The 25,398-nt window shown below is 38.9% G+C and overlaps 1 protein-coding gene across 3 annotated transcripts in view; it reads right to left on the minus strand.

The window, feature by feature from the left end:
- Positions 1–22,508, minus strand: part of LOC120534380 (THAP domain-containing protein 2-like) — a 39,152-nt gene extending 16,644 nt beyond the window's left edge. The window contains exons 1-3 of one of the 3 annotated variants that reach the window (XM_039761927.1): positions 22,420–22,508; positions 19,024–19,219; positions 5,451–6,146 (exon numbers count right to left, since the gene is read on the minus strand). In XM_039761927.1, the coding sequence (XP_039617861.1) occupies positions 5,757–6,146; positions 19,024–19,219; positions 22,420–22,493 (660 nt within the window). In that variant the 5' untranslated portion in view covers positions 22,494–22,508 and the 3' untranslated portion in view covers positions 5,451–5,756. Of the gene's footprint in view, positions 1–5,450; positions 6,147–19,023; positions 19,220–21,694; positions 21,844–21,877; positions 22,189–22,419 lie in introns of those variants that run through there. The other 2 variants (XM_039761928.1, XM_039761929.1) reach the window with 2 other exon arrangements.
- Positions 22,509–25,398: the final 2,890 nt, after the last annotated feature.

Raw genomic sequence — 25,398 nt, forward strand, 5'->3', positions numbered from 1 at the left:
TCCCTCCTCCTTTAATTTTCTCTGAAGAGTAGCAACATTGGGGTCACAAAACAACTCTCAAATGACCTGAAGACAAAGATTGTTCACCATCATGGTTTAGGGGAAGGATACAGAAAGCTGTCCCAGAGATTTAAGGCATCTGTTTCCACAGTTAGGAACATATTGAGGAAATGGAAGACCACAGGCTCAGTTCAAGTTAAGGCTCGAAGTGGCAGACCAAGAAAGATTTCGGATAGACAGAAGCTTACGAATGGTGAGAACAGTCAGAGTCAACCCACAGACCAGCACCAAAGACCTACAACATCATCTTGCAGCAGATGGAGTCACTGTGCATCGCTCAACCATTCGACTTTACACAAGGAGATGCTGTATGCGAGAGTGATGCAGAGGAAGCCTTTTCTCCGCCCACAGCACAAACAGAGCCGCTTGAGGTATGCTCAAGCACATTTGGACAAGCCAGCTTCATTTTGGAATAAGGTGCTGTGTGCTGATGAAACTAAAATTGAGTTATTTGGGCATAACAAGGGGCGTTATGCATGGAGGAAAAAGAACACAGCATTCCAAGAAAAACACCTGCTACCTACAGTAAAATATGGTGGTGGTTCCATCATGCTGTGGGGCTGTGTGGCCAGTGCAGGGACTGGGAATCTTGTCAAAGTTGAGGGACGCATGGATTCCACTCAGTATCAGCAGATTCTGGAGACCAATGTCCAGGAATCAGTGACAAAGCTGAAGCTGCACCAGGGCTGGATCTTTCAACAAGACAACGACCCGAAACACTGCTCAAAATCCACTAAGGCATTCATGCAGAGGAACAAGTACAACGTTCTGGAATGGCCACCTCAGTCCCCAGATCTGAATATAATTAAAAATCTGTGGTGTGAGTTAAAGAGAGCTGTCCATGCTCGGAAGCCATCAAACCTGAATGAACTAGAGATGTTTTGTAAAGAGGAATGGTCCAAAATACCTTCAACCACAATCCAGACTCTCATTGGAACTTACAGGAAGCGTTTAGAGGCTGTAATTTCTACAAAAGGCGTATCTACTAAATATTGATTTCATTTCTTTTTTGTGGTGCCCAAATTTATACACCTGCCTGAATTTATTTGAAAAATTATTGCACACTTTCTGTAAATCCAATAAACTTCATTTCACTTCTCAAATATCACTGTGTGTGTCTCCTATATGATATATTTAACTGACATTTTTTATCATAACAACCAACGATTTATACAGGAAAATAATGACTATTAACAAGGTTGCCCAAACTTTTGCATCCCACTGTAAAATATATATATAATGTCGGCAGCATCCATTACTGAGATGCCTGAACAAAGTGTCCAAGAAGGCCAGTAGATGCTGGGTGCTGTAGGGCCCAATTAGAGGAATGAGTGTACTCACACCATTCTCAGATATTGTGGCACACATAGTTATATGCCACCGATGCTGCCCAGGGACATCCACGGTAGCTCTCTGTCCTGTTATATTCGAATCATGCCTCCTACATTTGGACAGGTTTTACCATCCGCTTAAGCATCTATTTTGAAACTATTTTCTACATAATTCACCGTTGAAGGAACTTTTCTACCAACTAAATTAACATTATTGCATGTGACAATAATGCACACATTTAGAAATAATTTGCAGAGCAGAACTAAACAGACGAAAAGTGTATAATTCATTTGGGCAACATGACTAATACAATTAATATATGGGCTAATTCAGAGTGAATATACCTAAGCCTATATAAACTAAAACTAAATCATTTGTAAAAGACCACAAAAAATGAGAAATGACATACTATTGTGAGAAACTGACTTAAGGGTGTGCAGGTTTACATATGTGATTATGAGAAGTACCACTTTCATTTGAGGATTTGCCCAAAACAACCGAGAAAAACTGTAAAAGTGCCACCAATGGAGAATTAAAACCTATGCTGAGGACCTTTCATAGGACCCTTCTAGTGTTTCAATAACTTGTACCAAGGATTTGTTCCACTGTCAGAAGCGTCTGTTGGACATATAAGATAGGAAAATGTAAAATGTCCCCAAATTTGAAAGGTTAAATAGGTCAGTAACTGTTTCTCTGTTTTAAGACATCATTTTGAAAATCACCATAATTTTTGAAATGGGGGCTTTAGAATTTCAAAAATGTGAACAAATTCAAAGATTTGATGTTGGGATACCTCTATGAAAATGGAATTTTCCAGACAAATTACCTTTCAAGAGTAAAAAATTTCAACAAAATCAGTTCATTGTAAGCTGAGTTGCTTCACACTGACTGACAGACAGACAAGCAGGAAGATATGACAACAAAAAGGAATTCACATTTTATATGAACACACCTAACTATGGATCTGGGTTACAAAATATAAAGAAGCTGAACTTTTGTTAATATAGAACTACAGGCCAACAATGGGTTTGTGTGCAGTCTATTTAGATGTTTCAGTTTCAGAATGTACAGTATATGTTTAACATGGGATAACTAAGATATGTAAAGCATTAGCAATCTGCAGTGCACATAATATAATGTTACTATAAATTACCACTTCTAAAAAATATTTAAGGAACTCAGGCAGGAGAATGTATCAGAAATTTTGAATCTGCACTTAAATGTGGATTTTTTGGTGCTGACAAATATGAGTTCCTGCGTACTACAGTATATGAATTAAAAATTTACTTCCTTTGTGGTTTATAATGTGCTATACATGGCACCTGTTGCAGACAGGTAATAGAATAATTTAAAAAATATTTGCTATTCTTTGCCCTAGATGTACCTTCAGCTCCATTCCTCTGTATTTAGATGTGTGAGAACGTTTCTTCTCCGGTGCTCTATCTCTCAAGTGTGTTCTCTTAAAGCCTGCTTCTCAGACTCTGTCATTATTTTTGAGGCTCCTTTCGCAACTCCTGTCTGATTTTGCACTTGCCACCTTTGAAGGTGACTCTCTCAGTGTACCTCATGCAACTTTACTCCTCCCCATGAGTCTCACACTCGCTCTTCCTCTTTCATCACATCACCAAAGCAAAATTGACTAATCAGATTGCTCCAAGGAACCGGACACACAGACCTAAGTGTTTTATTATATAGTAGATGTTTCTTGTTTTCCAACCAAATTAACATGGATGCCTAAAATTGCAAAGTCAAGTACTGTGCTATTATTAAACTTCTAAAACAAGAGAATAATATGACTTCAGAGATTCAATCTCCTCAACTCAGCGCATACCAGAACCAGTCGTCTTCATATACCAAAATCAAGAGTTGCAGTGCAGAAATCTATCAAAGCAAACATCACTCGAAGATGACCCAAGGTCTGGCCATCCTCTGGTAACAATAACAGAAGAATGTGTTGCCACTATGGAGCAAATTATAATAGATAGTTGAAGAGTGTCTGTGCATGAGACACTGAAGAAATTAATTGTAGGACACAAGAATTTATTCTTCATGAACAATTAAAAATGAACAAGATTTGTAATTAGTATTGTCTTCTAAAATGAACCCTCACCATTTCCAATGTTCCAACTAGAATTTCAAACTAATGGATTAAAACCGAGAGATATTTAATAAACATTTCATAACTAGAGGTAAAACACGGATAAATTACTATGAACTCAAATCCAAACAAAAATGGAAACAATGGTAGGGTGATGAATTCCCCTATACCAATGAAATTCAAAGTCTAATGGAGTGCTGGGAAGATCATGTGCACATTTTTTAGGATGTTGAGGGTATGGTCTACATTGATTACATGGTTTAAAAGGCCCACATAATCACTCAATATTATGCTAATTTTCCTTGGCATTTACGGCAGTCAGCCAGTTAAAGCGGCAAGGAAAGCTGTAGACCATCCCATTTCTGCTTCATAACCATGTCCCCTCTCACACTGCATGGAATGCAAAAGTGAAATTACAGATTGAACAAATGACACACTCACCCTTTTCTCCATTCCTAGATCCATGTTACGCAACCTGAAGGGCTACCTCCGTGAACATTGATATATCAATGCTGAAGACATGACATCAGCCACACAAGAGTAATTACAACAGACAAACATTTTACTTGAATGGCACAGAAAAGTCTGTGAGCATTGTAACAAGTGGATTAGTGTCCACAGGGATTTTGTTGTAAAAAATAAAACAGTTGGCTTACTAGCATTTCATTAGGTCATGTTCAGAACTACAGTATCCTCCATCATGTTTTTGACAAAAACACATTTTAACTTGACTTACCCCACTGCTCCACAGTTTAAAATTGCAAATTAAAAAATTCAGGCGTGATTATTGAGCACCCGGTAATGCCTATGAATCACAGACTTCAAGCAGTCACTGCCTACAAGGGATATGCAACAAAATACTAAACATGACTGCTTTAATAGACCTGCCATTGCCTGTCTAAAACATTATGGTGCCTTGAAATGGGAGGACCATGTAAAAAATTGGGAGTGGTCTCCACTAGATTTTCTCAAATACTCTGATATGGGGATGGATATTTGAGGAGTAAACCGCAAAATAATGATTATATTTTTCTATTATGTACATTATAGAACCATCAACAACAAATCAAATAAATTAATAATATATTGAAAAATTATTATAAAAGTAAACTTCACTAAATCGGACTCTGCAGCTACATGAATAAAAAAGTACCACTTCCTGTTTGTAGAAATAACTCAAAAGTTGATAGAAATCTATGTTATGTACCTAACACTTGCATGCAAAATTATTGACCTAAGTGACAGTGTATTCAAGTTATCGTGTTTACACACACACACAGAGATAGACATAATTCCAAAAATGGTATTTTCAGACTCAGGGACGTCTAAAACGTCGCGATTCATCAAAATCTCGAGATCTAATTTTTGGATTATAACAATACTTTCCTTACAAGACAGTAAGTCGAACTCAGGGACGTCTAAAATGTCGAGATTAATCAAAATCTCAAGGTAGAATTTTTGGACGATTATGATACATTCCCTATGAAACGTATACGAGAAAGTAAAAAAGTGTCATTTCTACATGATGTGACTGAAATGTATGCAAATCCCCTTAAATGAAAGTCTGCAATGTGCACTTTAATCACGTCTGAATTGTTTGATATGTAATTCTAAATTGTGGAGCAGAGGGGAACATGTGTTATGTTCCAAACATTATGCAAGGCACTGCTTTTGATCACCACTTGTAGACATTGCAGCTTGTAAAGATAAGCACAAGGTGCCTAGTGATTAGCAGAAGTCAGCTGAGGAACATCTAAATAAGCTGGTCCAGAGGTTAGCAGATTAGCTTTGTCTGCCCTGCTGGAGGATTTAACTAACTTATTTTTATATCTGTATAACTGACACTATGCCTTTATTGACGCAGCCATGGCATACTTCACTTTGAAACGCCTGTAATCACATCCAAGAAATTACTAAGTAAACTATATAGGCTGTAATATTAATAAATTTAGCTTCTTACCTGCAGTTGTGTTAGTGATTTCCCCTATCACTCTGAGCTGGGAATAGCAAAGGGCATTGAAATCCAAAGCCGAAGAGCTACTAACACAGCATGAACGAATATTAAATTTACACCAAAGGTCTCCAACACTGCGACGTCCAAATCCACACAAGTGCTGTTCCCAATGTTAAACTCATCTGAGAGCTGTCATCAAAGATAAAAAAAAAATGAAACGCAAGAGTGGCAAACATAATTCTCCTAACCTTGGTTGACATTGTGCATGTTGTTCAAGCCTATCAAAAAGTATTGTTTTCAGGTTACAAACTTTCAAGGCAGCTGCTCCCGAGGGACTCGGTCTGAAGTGTTCAAAGGCAAAAAAACAAAAAGAGGGGGTGGTGGTGGTGGCAGAGAAGGTGACAGCAGGGGTACTGGTGCTGGAGTCTCATTACTGGTAGCAGGTAGCAGTCCAGGTTTCAGTACTGCACCAGCCTTCCTCATCTGTCTCCTCTTAGCCCTGCGTTCTTTCTGTTTGAAGGTCTTGAGTTTTTTCCGCAGCAGTGACAGCTTTCTTTCCAAAATGACCACTCTTTGCTTAGCTTGCTGGGGATCTCTGAAATTGTAGTTATGATCTAAATGCACAAGCCAGTTGCTGCCAGTTGGGTTAATTGTGTCATCTGCATTCACTTGTCCAGAAGTGGGTCCACGATCCAGCTGTTCCTTAAAAAGAGAAAAGAAATGAGAATTATAAATTAATTCAGTTAAACATCTTTATGGCACCGAGAGTCGGAGGTTCTCAAGGCTGACTTCGCAGCACTAGTTAAAGACACGAAGGAGAGGACCCCATCCGCAAAAATCTTCATCTCGGGTCCACTACCTCTCGTCAGACGATCGAATGAATACTACAGTCTTCTGCTGGGTTTAAACAACTGGCTGAGAGGCTTCTGCGAGACTCAAGACATCGGGTTTATTGACAACTGGGATCTTTTTTGGGAAAGGCCGCTTCTTCAAGCGGGATGGACTGCATCCGAATAGATTTGGCGCCCGGGTCCTCTCTGAAAACATCTCTAAGGTAATTCTTCTATCTTGACTGTCTACTTCTACTTTTAACCCCTTCCGTAATGCTACTGCTTTGATAGGACATAATGGCTTAATACAGTCTTCCGTTAAAGAGCGCAACATTAATAATCTAATAACAAATCTTAATGCACGTAAAAAATCTAGGCAGTGCGGCATAAACACCAATAATTTAATTGAAATTACTACTTCAGATCAACACTCATTAAGACTATAAAAACGGATTGTAGATTACATAAAAAATACACACAGAGCGTTAACAAAAATAACTTAATTTTTGTTCCGAATACCAATAACACACATAAAATTCAGCTCTGCCCCTCCAAAACATTAAATATGGCACTATTAAATGTTAGAGCTTTAACTAACAAGACATTTTTTATGAACGATCTTATTAGTGATAGAAACATTGATTTTATTGCACTAAATGAAACATGGCTTAACTCAAGGGCGGCTGTTTTAATCGAATCTGCCCTCCGGATTACAGTTTTACTCGTGCAGACCGCCAGGGAAAAAGGGGCGGATTGGCAAACATTTACTCGAGCCATTAAAATGTAAAGATGTTAGTTTTGGTAAATTTAAGTCCTTTGAGTATCTCGCCGTTGTTATTCATGGAGATTCTCACGTTCTAGTATTATCCGTGTATAGACCTCCTAAATATAACGCGTCTTTCTTGAGGAATTCTCTGACTTAATGTCAATTTTAATTACAAACTATGACACACTCTTAATAGTCGACTTTAACTTTCATATCGACAATCAGTGTGACCAAAAGTAAAGGAATTCATGAACCTCCTGGACTCTTTTGATTTGAGACAGCTCGTTAATCAGCCTACACATAAAGCAGGTCATACGTTAGACTTAGTGATTACTAAAGGACTTAAAGTTGATATAAAGCAGGTCATTGATATTGGTCTATCAGACCATTTCCTTCTACTATTTAATATAGAAATAAAGATAGAAAACACTCATGAGAAGCATATTGTTAAAAAAACGCTTCTTTGACTCATCAGCAGCTTTAAAACTTACAAACATTCTAAGCAATCAGTCCGTTTATAGTGCCAACTATAATAGCGAGGATAATGTAAATAGTAAAGTGGAAAACTTTAATTCTAAAGTAAGAACTGCTGTTGACATAGTTGCACCTGAAAAGACAGTTAAAAATCTTCTAGTATTGTTATTCCATGGAAGACCCAAAGAGTGTCTGATTTAAAAAGAACATTAATTAAATGGAGGATAACTAAACTAACTATCCATTATGAGATATTGAAGGTTAAAATAACAGAATACAATAACACAGTCCGCCTTGAGAGGCGCTATTTCTCTAATATTATAAATAACAATGCTAGTAATCCCAGAGTCTTATTTTCTACAATTGATCATCTGTTAAACCCAGGTAACACAAAGGAATGCCCCCAGAATACTTCCAGTGAAACCTGTGAGAACATTGCTGTATTTTTCAATCAAAAAATTAATGATATTAGAGATAACATAGTATATCTCCCCAACACTGCAGAACCTCCAAAGCCCCGGTACTCCATTATAAACAAATTAAATGCTTTCACCAGGATAGATTTACCTGAATTACATAGTATAATCTCTCAACTGAAACCTTTCACCTGCGTCCTTGACCCAATACCAACAAGGTTTTTCAAAGAAATATCAGGCTGCTAATTGACAATATTCTGGACATAGTAAATTGTCATTAGATAGGGGTCTTTCCAGACTGTCTTAAGACTGCTGTAGTTAAACCCCTGCTCAAGAAAAATAATCTTGACCCTCTGCCTTTGAAAATTTTAGACCCATCTCTAACCTGCCCTTCTTAAGTAAAATTCTAGAGAAGGCAGTCATTATGCAGTTAAATGACCACCTAAATAAACATGCTATTCTTGATAAATTTCAGTCAGGCTTCAGAACAAATCACAGCACAGAAACTGCACTCGTTAAAGTAGTAAATGACTTGGGTAAATGCAGACAGAGGCCATTTATCTGTTCTCATCCTCTTAGATCTGAGTGCTGCATTTGACACCATTGATCACAATATTCTTAGAAATCGCCTTAGTCAATGGGTGGGCCTCTCTGGCAGTGTCTTAAATTGGTTTGAATCCTACCTGGCAGGAGAAAATTCTTTGTGAGTTGTGGTAATCAAATCTCAAAGACACATGATATCCGATATGGTGTTCCACAAGGCTCTATCCTGGGTCCGCTGCTTTTCTCAATCTATATGCTTCCGTTAGGTCAGATTATCTCAGGTTACAACGTGAGCTACCACAGCTATGCTGATGACACACAGCTGTACTTATCAATAGCACCTGATGACTCCGACTCTTTCGATACACTAACACAATGTCTTACTGGTATTTCTGAATGGATGAATAGTAATTTTCTCAAACTAAATAAAGAGAAAACTGAAATTTTAGTAATTGGCAATAATGGATTCAATGAGGTTATCAGAAATAAACTTGATGCATTAGGATTAAAAGTTAAGACGGAAGTAAAAAATTTAGGGGTAACTGTTGACTGTAATCTGAATTTTAAATCACATATTCATCAGACCACTAGGACAGCATTTTTTCACTTAAGAAACATAGCAAAAGTTAGACCTCTTATATCATTGAAAGATGCTGAGAAATTAATTCACGCTTTTGTTTTCAGTAGACTAGATTACTGTAACGCACTCCTCTCAGGACTACCCAAAAAGACATAAATCATTTGCAACGAGTGCAGAATGCAGCTGCTAGAATCCTAACTAGGAAAAGAAAATCCAACACATTTCTCCAGTTTTGATGTCACTACACTGGTTGCCTGTGTCATTCAGGATTGACTTTAAAATACTGCTTATGGTTTATAAAGCCTTAAATAATCTCGCTCCATCTTATATATCGGAATGCCTGACACGTTATATTCCAAATCGTAACCTTAGATCTTCAAATGAGTGTCTCCTTAGAATTCCAAAAGCTAAACTTAAAAGAAGTGGTGAGGCGGCCTTCTGCTGTTATGCACCTAAAATCTGGAATAGCCTGCCAATAGGAATTCGCCAGGCAAATACAGTAGAGCACTTTAAAACACTGCTGAAAACACATTACTTTAACATGGCCTTTTATAACTTCACTTTAACTTAATCCTGATACTCTGTATGTTCAATTCATCATAATAACTATTCATGGTGGCTCTAAAATCCGTACTGACCCCTACTCTCTCTTCTGTTTCTTTTTCCGGTTTCTTTGTGGTGGCCTGCCACCACCACCTACTCAAAGCATCATGATGCACCAACATTGATGGACTGAAAGCCAGAAGTCTACGTGACCATCATCATCAAGTCCTTCCATGAAAACCCTAAATACAAAGAGGACTGTTTGATTTATGTTAGGTAGATTGCCCAGAAGGGACTGGGCGGTCTCTTGGTCTGGAACCCCTACAGATTATATTTTTTCTCCAGCCTTTGGAGTTTTTTTTTTTCTGTCCACCCTGGCCATCGGACCTTACTTATTCTATGTTAATTAATGTTGACTTATGTTTATTTTTGATTGTGTCTTCTATTTTTCTATTCTTCTTCTATTCTAGCACTTTGAGCTACATTTTTTGTATGAAAATGTGCTATATAAATAAATGTTGTTGTTGTTGTTATATACCAAGGCTTTCACAGAAATTCATTACAAGGTGCCTTATGTCTTTGATTTGCCTGCAGCATCAATTTTTTACATTTTTATCTTCCACAATGCCATTTAGCACCACTGTGATATACAGCATGACTCTCTCTCTCTGTAAATAAGTGGACAGCAGTTCTGGTCCTCGAAGACCACAGTGACTTATAGGTTTTAAACCAACTAGATTCTCATTAAAAGCCATTTGATTGATGGGAACACACCATTGCATTGGATGTTTGTTACTGTTTACTTGGTAATATTCCATTGTACTTCAAGATCCTTCCAGGATATATTTTACTTTTTTGTTTTGCTGCCATAATCACTGAATATACATCCATTATGTGAGGGGCACTTGCAGATATCCAATGCCATTTATAGGTTTTCTGTCTTGTTGGTTTCAGAAATTTCTTTGCTTTTTTGATTTTACCTCTCAATGTGAGATATTTTTGATTAATGCTGAATACTCATTTTCACAATTCTTTGCACCACATCAGTTGCATACCATCGAGATCGTCTTGTTTTTATGTCACTTCACCTCGTGTTTCATTTTTATACTGTATTTGTGAAGTGAGGGTTGTGGTGTGAACTGGCTAACTGTCCTGTCAGCAAACTCGCAGATAAACTTTTGAGCAAAAAATGAGAGAGGTGCATAAAACACACAATAAAACAAAAAAATTAAAGCGAAACAAAACTGAAGCCCAATATGGGAGACAATAATCATGGTCGAGAGAATTAGAGAGCCAAAACCAAAATTACATGCAATAAAATAGTATAAAGATAAACTTTCACATGTGAATATTTCACAGATTTGGTCTGCAGATTGGATAAGGATTTGCACTAATAGACATCCTTTTATCCCGTCACATGGATTATACATGAGTTCTGACCTCATGGAAGCAGACCTAACAATGGTGAAAACACTGTTAACCTTTGAGGACCCAATGATAGCAAATCATGACATTAACCAGAGAAGACTAGGGTTCAGAAGTCCCTGGCAACTGTCTCCAGATTTTTCTTGAAACCATACAAGAGAGACAGAAAGGAGAGAGAACATTTCCACCATATCTTTGGTCTGCCTTTGTAGTAGTTCTAGCAGTCCTAGGTTACATTCACATTAAAAGCCTCCTTGCTTAATTCTGATTTTTACCTCAGACCTGACTTGCCTATCTTGGCGGCTCGCATTCATAAGTACAAATGACCAGCACCTAAATGTAATGTAAACTAATCTATCCTCTGAAATAGCACGCATGTGCATACTGATATGTTTGTGCACGAATCATCTGTGTCACCAAAAGCAAAACCCGTCATATTTCAGAGACGATTCATGGCATATAAACTGACAAAATGCAAGTCGCTAGTGCGTGCATCACATTTTCCTCTGGAGGATGGCAAACAGTTCATCAGTTGTACGTGATTAGGTCGAAATGGAGAAAAAACACAGATGGATAGCTTTAGATGTTTTTGCAGGTATTGCTGGCACTGCTGCACCAAAGATATGTGTGAATATGAGAAATGAGCCAGCAATTGTGGGAAAGGATGGTAACACACATCCCATATGTATAGGCAAAAAACCCACATGAACTACAATCTGACCATTCTCATGTTAAATGGCCATCAATCAGATATGTATCTGAACCACATATGAAAGTGACTCAAATCTGGTTGGAAAAGATTGGATTCCTGTGTGTTCTCACAGCTCTGAAAATATCACATTTGTATCACATTAAGGCAAAAAATCTGGATTTGAGTCACTTCAGCCTGGTAACGTAAGAATAGTCCTTGCAGTATTGCCGTTTGTACCGAGTGCAGTGCAATTCTTACTTATACACTCAATCAACATGCAACACATCACCCTCTTCTTACTGCTGTTTCCATACTACTTGTATGGCTTTGTAAATATAGTAAAGATGGCTCTGACTGTGAAGGATGTCAGCTCAAGTCTATGGTACCATCCCAAGGTATGAAACAAATGCTTACATAGTTTATTGACTCTGGGTACACGTTCCATGGCCAATCCTTACTAGTTGTTCAGGAGTTTACTCTCCTCTGAGGAACTGCTTATCACTCTGTGATTAAGAATAAGCTAGCTGCTTGCATTCACAAATGTCTTCAATCCAGTCAATCGCCTGAGCTTACGACAACAGTAGAACATCAGGATCTAAACTTAACAGTAAATGCAATGCTTAACATCTGCTTCACTATAACTACCCAGTTCAGTCTTCACTATGCTCAGTGCTATCTCAGTTTGGTGTTCAGTCTTAGCACTGCCCTCTTCCTGCCAATCCTCAGAGTCAGTGTCTTCTAAATTTTGTAAGTCTCTATTCTACAGCCACTCCTTGAACGGTGGATTAGCAGGTCATCCAGTTCCAGTTTCAAGAGTTGATTGTCAGTTGGTTGGTTGTCTGTGAACTGGGCAGATTATGACCGGTTCTGTAGGGAACTTTAATTCCTTTTAACCTTTGCTCTAAGCCTTTTCAATTTCTGGTCTTCTCACATGGCTGTCCTGGCACCTCATTCCCATGTTTTTCTTCCGTTTCCTCACCACTGAGAGTCTACAAACTTCACACTGATTAAGCAACCCATCTTGAGCAATAGATTGGTAAGTAGAAGCCTGACTGATATCCTATTAAGAATTACAGGGAGGGATGATATAAAAGGAGAGTGATGCATTTTTTTTTATAATAAATAAACAAATTAAATATCCCTTTAGGTCTACAAGACGGTAGTGAGACCAGCTATGTTATATGGGTTGGAGACGGTGGCACTGACCAGAAAGCAGGAGGTAGCAGAGTTAAAGATGCTAATATTTGCATTGGGTGTGGACAGGATTAGAAATGAGTACATTAGAGGGTCAGCTCAATTTGGATGGTTGGGAGACAATGTCAGAGAGGCGAGATTGCATTGGTTTGGACATGTGCAGAGGAGAGATGCTAAGTGTATTAGGAGACGGACGTTAAAGATAGAACTGCCAGGGAAGAGGAAAACAGGAAGGCCTAAGAGAAGGTTTATGGATGTGGTGAGAGGGGACATGCAGGTGATGGGTGTAACAGAACAAGATGGAGAAGACAGAAAGATATGTAAGAAGTTGATCCATTGTGGCAACCCCTAACGGGAGCAGCTGAAAGAAGGAGAGAGAGATTCACAAAATACCTGAACCACTGTAATCTCAATTAGCAACAGGAGATTACATCTAATTAGTTGCTCTAGTTAGAAAGAATCATAAATCTTTTACTTACTCCTAGATTTTTGGTGCATAGTATATACATGTTAACAGACACTTGATTCACCAAAGTTATGAAGCTACATGGAAAGTAGCACGGTCACCCCTCAAGAGCTGACAAAAGGATTAGATGCCTTTTATATAAAGTCTTTCCTTCCTTCTTGTTTGTGTGTTTTTTTTTCAAGTTAATTCTGCAAGGTGTAATCAGATTTACTGATGTCACTACAATACACGGTACAGTGTAGATCTCTATGGCTAAGGAAAGGGTCTCCAACTCCAGTCCTGGAGAGCTACTGTGGCTGCAGGCTTTCATTCGAACCCTTTTCTTAATTAGTGACCAGTTTTTGTGCTAATTAACTCTTTGCCTTAATTTTAATTGACCCACAACTTAAGACACAGGCCCCTTAATTATTTCTTTTTTCCTTAATTAGCAACTAAGCAATATTAAGACACAAAATGAACCAACACATAAACAACAACCTGCGTCCATCACACAATAACTGAAAATAAAGAAAGGTGAAGGCCTCAGTAATGTTGATCTGCTCAGGTCCACAAATCATTTTGACAGCGCTCGTAAAAAAGAAAATCAACAGTTTTGGAAATGGCCATGGCAGAATGAGCGCCATGGAACTAAATAACGGGATTAATTAGCATCGAGAATGGACTTCAAATTAAGAAACTGAATGAAGTGAAGTTGGTTTGTGTTTGAGGCCCCAACTTTATTGGTCATCTGTTGGCTCACTTCACATTAAATTTTTAAGTGCCGTTTAAGGTCAGAGTCTCAAGTAAAGTCAATTAAAAGGTAATAGTTATTTAGCAGCAAAAACTGGCCACTAATTAAAAAAGAGTTTGAATGAAAACTTGCAGCCACAGTAGCTCTCCAGGGGCCTCATGTATAAACGGTGCGTACGCACAGAAATGTTGCGTAAGAACTTTTCCACATTCAAATCGCGATGTATAAAACCTACACTTGGTGTAAAGCCACGCACTTTTCCACAGTACCTCATACCTTGTCGTACGCAAGTTCTCCGCTCGGTTTTGCAGACTGGCGGCACCCAGCGTCAAAGCAATGCTACTGTTCCTGTGTGGTTACACCTTATTTTCCTGACGTGGCTTTATAAATACACTGAAACTAACCGCATATTGTTTATTAGTGTAACGCATCTGATTGTAATTAACTTGTAACAATATAATGGTCCAGGGAACAGCCATAGTATTCCAAATACCATAACTGCTTTAGTGTTGTTACTCTCACTGCACCTTCTTCTTCTTTCAGCTCCTCCCGTTAGGAGTTGCCACAGCAGATCATCTTTTTCCATATTACTCTCACTGCACCACTCAGAGTATTTATATCACTGTATCTAAGTGTGAATCACAGCAGCAGCTGATCGGAAAGAGAATTATCAGTATTACAGCATCAAGTACAGGCGGTCTCAGCCACGGCAAAACGTTTCAAAGCCTTTCCTGTACGGACCTCGCAGTTCAGAAACAGTTTCATCCCAAGAACTTTAAATGCACTTAATCAATTGCTCCTTGTAGAACTGTTTGTACTTATAAGTACAATCACCCCACTGTAAACTTGCACTACAGTTATAATATCGCACAACCTGAGCCACTTTATAAAGCACGTATTTACACATGATGACGATATCATTTTTAAGGTGAGATGCAGCAAAATATGTTTATTATATTATACAGATAAAACTTTAACTTCATTTAAATAATCTATATTTCTTCACTGGAACTGTCATGAAGGATAGTATAATTAAACATGTACTACGAAGATATTTCAATGTTCCTTTAACATTTTGAAGAATTCGGCGCTCCAAGCTTACAGATGGTTTAACTTCTATTACAGAGCTGATTGTGTGGTGATTGGGTATTTGGGGAAAGAAAAGCAAGGACTGCAGTGGCGGCTACGCCAATATATATTGAATACAAAACAGAAAGAGAAAATAACAACACAGCTAAAAACGTAGCGACAAATTTCGTCAAAAGTTAAATACTTGTGTAATGAGCACGAGGCGGCTATGCAGTGTCTGCAACGGACGTGGCCATCCACCGTGCATAAGCTACCTTACTGACATTGGCAGGTGAAGGAGCAACTGATTCTTCCTCTGCCCAGTGCCACCACAAGCCTAGAGCCGCCCCTGAGTACTGCTGCAATAAATTATTTCATCGAAGGTCGCACACAATCACTGCGCGGTGAAACTCATGTTTAATAACGTGCTTTAACTCCTATCATCATAAAAATGATATCACGTATACATCTCAGTATTTTAGTTATTCAGAGAGCTGTAATATCACGAATGTAATGGATTCTGTGTCCATTTGGAGGAAGAGAGCCGGTTTAAGAAGCAAGTAGTAATTCACACACATAGAAGATCAAATACAAAACAAAGCATTTAACGTGCTACTTTATTTACGATGTGATTTGAGAAACTGGTTAATTAAACGATTTTAAGATGAAGTTTATGATGTTCTACTTTAATGACAAAATAAACTACGTGATTAAAGTGGAAATATCGAGATTGAAGTTGACATTTTGTGCTTTTTCCCCACTGTGTGCCTTTTATTTCTCTGTACCCTAATAAGCTTTCATATGACACTCAGACAGTGGGCTACAACTTGCCTTTTCACGGTGACTTTGATATGTGATTTCTTTTTTTATTTCCGGTGTTCTGACGAAACATCCTACCCATCGAAATGATCTATTCACTGATACTACGCATGCGCAGACCAAAATTTTTACAGTTTTCTGCATAGGTATTTACTGTCAACATTTTATAAGTTGTATATTTTGCATGTGTGACTTTTAATCTTGTACAGGCCATTGTATCCATGCACAGCTGTGTCTCTTTCGGGCATTAAATGATGCATATACCATAAATTGAGAAATGTTAGCATTTCCATAAATTTGATAGACGATTTCTAAATACAACATGTTAAATGATGATATGGTATAACGTTATAAGTTTAATGTTACGACTTACAATAAATGGATGGGTGTAACATATAAGGTGTATATACCGTATCTGCCATTTAAATAAACTATAGTAGGATACTTCGACAAAGTACGACAAATCGTCAGAACACCGGCACTGTGCGATTTTGTGAACGTGAGCTTTCAAGTTTCTCCAAGACGCTATGTCACTCGATCAACTTCCTTTTGTTGATTATACCACGGTTTATTTGAACAAATAGTATGTTTTTCCTTTGCCTCCACTTGGTATTCGCTGAAATTCTTATATTTTCCCCCGTGCTTTTCCCATTGTCTTTTCACAGAAGGCTGACCTTAAGGGCGATTTATATTCATTTGCATATTCAAAGAGGAGTAATTCTGGGAGGAATTGGGGCGTTACATAAAGCGCGTGCACGAGTGTTACTTTTCACGCTGATCGGAATTTATGTAGCGGAAGAATGTGGAAGTTGGAGTGCGCACAGACTCCTGCATCTGGATTTTTCTGTGCGTAAGCACATTTTGGCTTTTGTGCTTACGCCATGTTATAGTGCGAGTTCTACGCACGGCGTTATACTTGAGGCCCCAGGACTGGAGTTGCAGACCCCTGGGCTAAGGTGTTGGACTGTAAAGCACCCTACCACTGACTTCCAGTGTGATTGTGAGAATGTCATTCACTCAGCCTACCTGTGTTCAAAACATGGAAACAATTGTGTTCTTCTGCTTTTACTATCAATACAATTTATAAATGTCAACTAAATAAATAGATGAAAATGTATTGTTATGAATTTGGTGATGTTTCACTCACTCTGATTAACAGATTATATCTATATGAATCTTATTTATTTCTGCCGTACAAGACAGTTGAACAATGGATTGGATAAATAAAGGGAAAAATGATAGTTGTAGCACTACAAATCTTCCAATGTCTGCTAATAAAATTCTTTCTGTCTACCATAAAAACTTACCACGTGCACTTCAGAAGAGGTCATCCACCTGAAGCAAGGCCTGTTAGGGCCCAGCCAGTGCCTGGATGGCAGACCATCTAACAAAAGCTTGGGTTGCTGCTGGTAGAGGTGTTGGTGAGGCCAGTAGGAGGTGCTTCCCATGTCGTCTACGCGTGTGGATCTCAATGACCCAGTTTAGTGATCGGATCACTGTGCTGTAAAAATGGCACCATCCTTCAGATGAGATATAAAACCAAGGTCCTGACTCTCTGTGGTCATTAAAGATCACTGGGCATCCTTCGTAAAGAGCAGGGTATATCTGTGGTATAGTGGGTACATGGCAAAACAGCTCGTCTGCTTTTAAATGCATTGGTGTGCATGCTCGCACGGCTGCAGGAGGTTGGTGTAGTAATTGAGACGGAGCATACTTGCAGTGAGGGTGTATTCTGTCTTAAATGCTTCATTGGCTTTCTGCAGCTCACGAATGAGGTGCTGTGCCCATGGAGGCATTTAAGCTGGATAAAGCACAAAGAAAATGGATGAAAGAGAACAGAAAGTAAACAAAAGGAAATGGAGGTCAGAAGACAGAAGAGGAGCAGGCAGGATGACGAAAGAGAGACCCAGTGCAGGGCAGGCAAGCAAGCAAGAGAGAAGGCAGACAGCTGGGAAAGACAGCCCCTTGAGGAGAGCGTGCGGTCAATGCTCAGGGCTGCTGAAGGCTGAATGTCTCAGGGAGCTGAAGTGCCAGCAACTCTCCGCACAAGTCTGGGAAGGCAGTGGGAGTCCACGAGCCTCAGATTGGGAGCCTTACTGTGAGCCATGGAACAGCAGGGACACAGGCTCATTTAAGAAGATTGTCTGTGTCTGTTGGTTTGGCGTCTTCTCTTCCTGCAAGATCCAGTCAGGATAAGGGAAGGAGATGCCAAGGTAGAAGAGTTTCACCAGAGTTCAGACATATTTAAAGGGACAGTTGTCTGCCTTAACAATTTTAAGCCCTTTTTATTTATTTGGATTTTTAACCCTTCACTGTCCTGGCTAAATTGCCATTTATGGCCTAGTCATTCTGGCCACCTAATCGTTCCATGTCTCTAATTGGCTAGCTCTCTCTCACCACTTCGCCACCTAAGAGTTCATGTGTGGCGAATGTAATGGTGCAAAAATGGATGCCATTGCATCATACAGGTGGATGCTACACATTTGTGATGGTTGAAGTGGATCCCTACTCACTATGCAAAGTGCTTTCATTAGTTAGAAAAGCGATATCCATCCATCCATTTTCCAACTTGCTATATCCTAACTAAAGGGTCACAGGGGTCTGCTGGAGCAAATCCCAGCCAACACAGGGCGCAAGGCAGAAAACAAATCCCGGGTGGGGTGCCAGCCCACCGCAGGGTGCACACCACACACACCAAGCACACACTAGTGACAATTTGGGATCACCAATGCACCTAACCTGCATGTGTTTGGACTGTGGGAGGAAACCAGAGTACCCGGAGGAAACCCAAGGAGAACATGCAAACTCCACACAGGGAAGACCCGGGAAGCGAACCCGGGTCTCCTAACTGCGAGGCAGCAGCACTACCCACTCTGCCACCGTGCCGCCTGAACAGGACTATATAAATGTAAAAAATTATCTTCTATCTCTCTCTCTCTCTCTATCTATCCATCCATCTGAAATAAACAATTCAATGTGTAAAATGGCTACTAACTCTAAATGCCAGACAATGACAATGAATGGTCGAACTTACCTTACACTTGCTCCCTGAATCATTAATAAATATTGTGGGGACAGCATCACCTCTTAGTCTCTTTGTTTGGCCAGTCAGGTCAAAGCAGGCAGGTTTAAAATGCTTAGAGCATAAAAAATGATATCGACCAGGGATGAAGTTCTCTCGTCGGACATTCTGGATCCAGATTTCCTTGCGCTTAGGATCTACTGGAAACCTGAAATCGTACAAATAAGATAAATAAATAACTTCAGTATTCTTGTGCAAAGCATTTAAAATAAGAATTAACAATGCAGAAAGTTTAGCTATACTATACGTATATTTGTGTATTCTTTATATATATTACAAGCATTTTATGTTTAATTTTGTATTTATAATATAGAGTACTGGGGTCATAAATGAGAGTGTGTTTAACAAGAATAAATTGAATTATATATGATTTATTAAGGATCTAAGATTCACAGAATAAAGAATATGGGTCAATTTCCCATAAAATGGGACTTGCATGCATCTGTGCTTGTATAACATCCCACCCCAACTAACCAAATACTGCTCTTAGGGTGAAGAGCGTATCAAAATTGACTCTGTGCATGAGAGTGTGCAGGGGGTGTACATGTTAGTGTGTTGTAAAGTGCTGGTACCTTAGCAAGTCTAAACTTATGTCAGAATAGGCTACACAACCCTGTGAGCCTGAAATTGTATTACTTTCCCTAAACAGACCAACAGTTTTCACGTTGCATGAAGAAAGTCCAAATTAATTAGACACTGGATTGCTTGTCTAATGTGGAACTGTGGCACTACCATCTTAAAGTTTTAGAGTTCAAGCCCCTGCATAGATCTCTGTGGATTTTAAATGTTCTCCATATGTTCAAGTTGGTTTTTACAGGGTGCTCCAGTTTACTCCCAAATCTCACAAAATCTGTTCAGTTGATTGGCCCTGCATGAGTGGGTGTGGGTGTGCATGGAAGTTTTCTTTGTGATGGACTGATACTCCATCCAGGGTTTGTCATTCTTTGTTATACATTCTTCTGAAACAGACTCAGCTCCTTGAGAGCTTAATTTAAAAATGTAAGGTGCTACAATTTATTAAAAAAAAGTTTTGCTATGACAAATTGTAGATGTATTGTATTTATGTATAAGAACAAAACCATGCAGTTAAACCTTTATTTTTCTAACCATTTTATTGATTTCTTTACAATACACACACAACATATTATTAATAAGACATGGTATAATATAACTTAGCTAAATGTGATTCTCTTTCCTACCTCTATAGAGATTCATCTGAAACACAATATTCACTTATACATAAATAGCCATAGTAAATACCCGTCTATTGATTATGAAATAAACACTCGGGCACATGAAAATATTCAAAAGTTAGCGATGATTCCAAATGTTTAACTGATGACATTGATAAATATTTTTTTAAAAAATGTTCAACAATATAGAATAGTTCCATCTATTCACATACTGTATACGCTTTTAGTACAATCTATCTTACAGAGAAAGCAGATTTCATCTCATTATCTACACCCAGATAAAATTAAAGTGATGCAGGTCTGAAAGGGGCGGACTAATGCATATGCCTGAATAAATAATACCATTACAGACCGATTGCGCCACCTCGTGACAAAGGAGTCGAAACACTACAGCTGAAGGTTGCCGATTCAGTTGACACCAAAGACTCACAGTAGCCATAACTTTTACTTAAAAGTTTTAAAATCAATTTTGGGAAAGGCTGTGATAACTTATTAATCCTCTCCACAGTTAACATTATATGTTCCCATTTCCACCATTGCAACATTACAATAAATGGTTACATGTCCAAATAACGAATTAGAGAATTATGTTGCTATGATTTTAAGGGTACGCTCTCCCCTGTGAGAATATGTGAAGCATCAGCAGCCAGTCCGGCAATTGGAAATTTCATTTAGTTCACTTGATTTAAGTACCTGCTAGATGCACCTCAGCCCCGAATGAAAACGCACTAGAAACTTTACGATCTTTCACATAACCATTTCCACATCTCGTCAGTTTTTGCACTTCCATGTGAACTGACCACCTCCATGCCATAGAGTGAGACAGTAATGATAATCGAACTTGGAATCCTGCCCGTAATAAAATCCAGCGGCCTCTTACTCAAAAACTGGGAAAAGTAACTAACTTTTAAAAAACAATTGACTCGCGCAGAAGCACAGACAACAATCAAAGCGGCTTTGATTTCATCCAATCAGCTGGAACTTTAATACTAAAGACAACATGACCCACCAATCGGGTCGGCAGTATAGGGATCAGCCGCAGTTGGGGGCACGCCTCCTTCCATCTGTAGCGAGTGAAAGTGAGGTGGTTGGGCGAATGTTTATACTCCTACGACTTGGCGGACTTTAAATAGGAGAATAAAAAAATGCAAAATAGGATGCCGCTTTTATTTTAAACGTTGACTGACATAAAGTCACACTGTTTGTGAGGACAGCAACGCCCCCTTTCCATCATTATAAAGCTTCTTTCTTATCAATTGAACTTGAGAAGCTATTAAAGACAGTAATGGGATTTTTTTTCTTCGTGTAGCGGCTTTGAGTTATTTGGGAACAGATGCACTTGTTAACCTCGAGGAACACCTGACATATTATTTACGAGTTTTAGTATACGCTTGAGTGGACTGCTAGCGCAGGTCCTGTCAGCAGCTCACCTTTTTTCGCGTCCAGTTATCGGTGCTCCTTGAGGAAACTTCGAGGTCGGCGATCGCATAACACGCGCACACACAGACGGAGCAGCATAAATAAATATAGCCAGAAATACAAAACTCTGCTTTGTTACAAGTTCTTTTGTCACTTTAAACTCAGCGGTACATTCAAATCTGCGGTATGTTTACCTGTGAAAGCTGATACTTCCGTTCTTACTGTAAACGGAGCTGCAACCCATTGCCGAGCAACTTGTTGGCATTTTTGGGATCGATTGCTGTAAAACTCGCGCGTACTATGGCTTCACTTTCCTTTACTAACATGGCGGCGATTGCGTAGTTCGCTTTTCTAATCCTGTGTCGCAACAGCGGCGATTCTTGAAGAAAAGTACGGAAACGTAGCCTTGCCGTCCGACCGTTTTCAAATACACAGTTTAAAAGAATACAGCCAAAATCTGTCGAGAATGACATTATCCATTAAGTTTCGTAATTCAACATTGGAAGCCAAATGGTAGGAAACATCCCGGATTGGGACGCCTGTCCATCGCAAAGCACACACGGACTATAGGGGCTAAACTAAGCAAGTACCCTTTGCTGCGGGATAGGCTATGGAGCAGGGTTGGATGACCGAGTGTGGTACCATACAAAAAGTTTATTGTTAGTCCATTTATTAGTTAAATGTGCAATTAGCAATTGTTTGTTTATTCATTACCATAAAGCTAAAATGTCCTTACCGTACCAGAATGCAGGGGTAGGTCCCGTTATATGCTAACTGTTGGGCATCCATCCAACTTTGTTCTGCTTCCATCCGCAAACTCTTAGCGAGGATCCTCTCGGCATATTGTGTCCACTACAGATGGCCAATATTGGCAGATTAGCCTGGAGCCGCTAGCCATTGAGCCGCAATATTCTTCGTGTACGCGGTAAAAGTACTATTAATTTTAACGGCCCTAGATAAATTATATAAGAGCTTCATACTTGAACGATAATATCTAAAAAAGAGCTATCTCAGTTTTAAATTGGGTTGTCCATTTGTGTATTCTATCAGCAGTTTTGTAAATTACAATCTTTTTTAACCGCAAGGGTCCATCCATTTTCAAATCCCTTTATCTCAAGCCACAGTCAGTCGTTACCTACCCTCACAGAGCTGGATGCAAAGCAGGGACTAGCCTGGTATGGAGTCACCAGTCAATTATAAGGACATACTTAATGTCTTTGGGTTTTTAGAGGAAAACACTTCATGTAGTGTGCCCTGTCTGGATAAATATTTCCACAACTAACTGTGTGCTTTTCTTTTCTTTTCTTGCAAAACCTTCAATTATACAGGGTCACCAGGTGCCCCAACCCTTTCACATTGTTGTATCTCCCTCTACAAATATATATAGTGTATATTAGTGTAGGGCTGTGTCAGTGTGCATCTGTAAAGGAAAACAAAGGAATGTGAAGTGTTCTTGAATAGGCTTTGTGAGGTCTTTAATTTTAATGGCTCAGACATATGCCCTGAACCTGTCCGCTAGCTGTTTCCCTGTTTCACCTATGTACTGTAGATAGCTGGATGCTTATTACAGTAGAATGGCCAGAGGCCCAATGTTTAATATTTATTTTACCAGTAGAACTAGATACAATGGTATTGTTGGTGACATACGGTTTTGCCTCCTGGCTAGGGTTTGCATTCTGTTATTTATATCATTGTTTTTAACTTGTGATTTATTTATGTTAATTTTGCTTTTGTTTATGATTTTCATTGTTCTTTGCTTTTATTGTATCCATATTCATGCCTTTGTTGTGTACTTTGTGTTTTGCAGGTGGTTCCTAAAGAGGCGGAGCCATCTGCTCATCACTGCACTCAACCCTGTAAAGGCTGAGGTAATCCCACAGTTCCTTGCAGTTCATTTAAATGTGCTCAGGAGTTGTTGTGTGTTGTGATTAATTCTGTGCTTTGTGCTTCTTTGATTTAATGGATTTTTGATTTTATTTTTCTCCATTGTTGGCCCCTCTTTGGATTTCATACTGGGACTTTGTTCACCTTAGATTGCCTTTGTTAGCAATTCCATTTTGCCTTATTGTGCTCAGTGGAGCTTCATGTTATTACAGGATAGGTTTCTAAATAATACAGTAGATCTTTTATTTTGTAAAGATCCTGTGTTTGACCTCTTGCTAGCCGAGTTTTGATCGTTTCTCCCTCTTTGGACTTTGTGCTCTCAAGTTTCACAGCTCATATTTGCAAGTTCTTATCCTTGATGCCTTCTCTTTTGATAACAACATTTTTCACCAGGTCAGTGGCATTGCAATGGGTATTGGAATGGGACCTAGCTATGCCAACATCTGTGTTGGCTTGGTAGAAGATTGTTTCTTTTCTGCCTACTATGGCATTATACCAGACCTGTACAGAAGATGTAGTATGTCAAACTTTTTTGGTGCTGCCTGTTGTTCTAGAAACCAGCTACAGAAATTCATTAAAGACTTAAGCAGTTTCCATTCATATCTCAGGTTTACAGTCAGTGTTTCTACCATAGCTCTACCATATGTAGATATCAGTCTTTCTGTTAGCTTTCCAGGATTTAAATCTTCTGTTTATAAGAAGCCAACTGATTTACACAGTTGAATTCTCTGCAGCTCCTTCCATCCCCTGCATATTTCACAGTTCCTTAGACTCTGCCACCTCTGAAGTGAAGCATGTGACGTCTGTAATGAGGACATTAGGATGAAGAGTTTTATCATTGATAGTGGATACCATTCTCATAATGTGGACCCCAAGAAAGAAACCTGAATTCTAATAGTTCTCCCATTCTCTATCTTTTCACTCACTCTCTATCTTTCCCACAGTGTATTAAGCAAAATGTCCCCATTTTACAGACTGATCCTTCCACAGAAGCTTTTTTTCCTAATCTTCCTTTCATGTCCTCCAGTCGACCACCTAACCTATGCAAACATTTCCTCTGTTCCCCAATTCGCAGAGTAGAGACATATTCTACACCTGACACTTTGAGGTGTAACAGGAGCCACTGTGTCACTTGCAAATATGTCACCAACAATGCACTTGTATCTGGTCCCTCTGGTAAATTCAATATTAAACAACCAGCTTCTTGCCAGTCTAAAAATATAATTTACTTATTTGCTTGTGGGAAGTGTCTCGCTATCTACTAAGTGAAATGGAGATGGCTAGCAGGCTGTTTCAGGTTTTACGCTCAAGCTGTTAAAATTAAAAACCTTACAAAGCATATTGTAGATCACTTCACATCCCTTGATTATACCCACATTGATCTCTTGGTTTGTGTTCTTTCACGGGGCTTCAAACACATTTTTCAAGGTAAAACAGAAAAAGATAAGCTCATTCTCAGCTTGGGATCTTCTCCAGTTCTTATTGACTCACTTTTTAATTTCTCCCTTTATCATGTCTTGCATTTTTGATCACCTACTTTCACATTTTCTCCTTTCATCTGCACTGATTTTGTTCTGTTCTTCCTCTCCTATATATCTTACCTGTTCTTTCTTTTCAGTTGCACACCTGATGAAGGCAATTTAGCTGAACTGTTGTGATGTTCTGTCATTTGCCTTCTTTCCTTTTCTGTGTGGAAATAACCTGTAACCCTTTGTTTTTCTATGCATATATACAATATATGTAAAACATATGTAACAAGGATTCTGATGTTTACGTCCTTTGTCCGCCATGCATGGGGTTGTACATTCTCCATGTGGGCTTTGATCAGGTG

Source organism: Polypterus senegalus, chromosome 8 (genome assembly GCF_016835505.1).
Source record: "Polypterus senegalus isolate Bchr_013 chromosome 8, ASM1683550v1, whole genome shotgun sequence".
NCBI lineage: Eukaryota > Metazoa > Chordata > Cladistia > Polypteriformes > Polypteridae > Polypterus > Polypterus senegalus.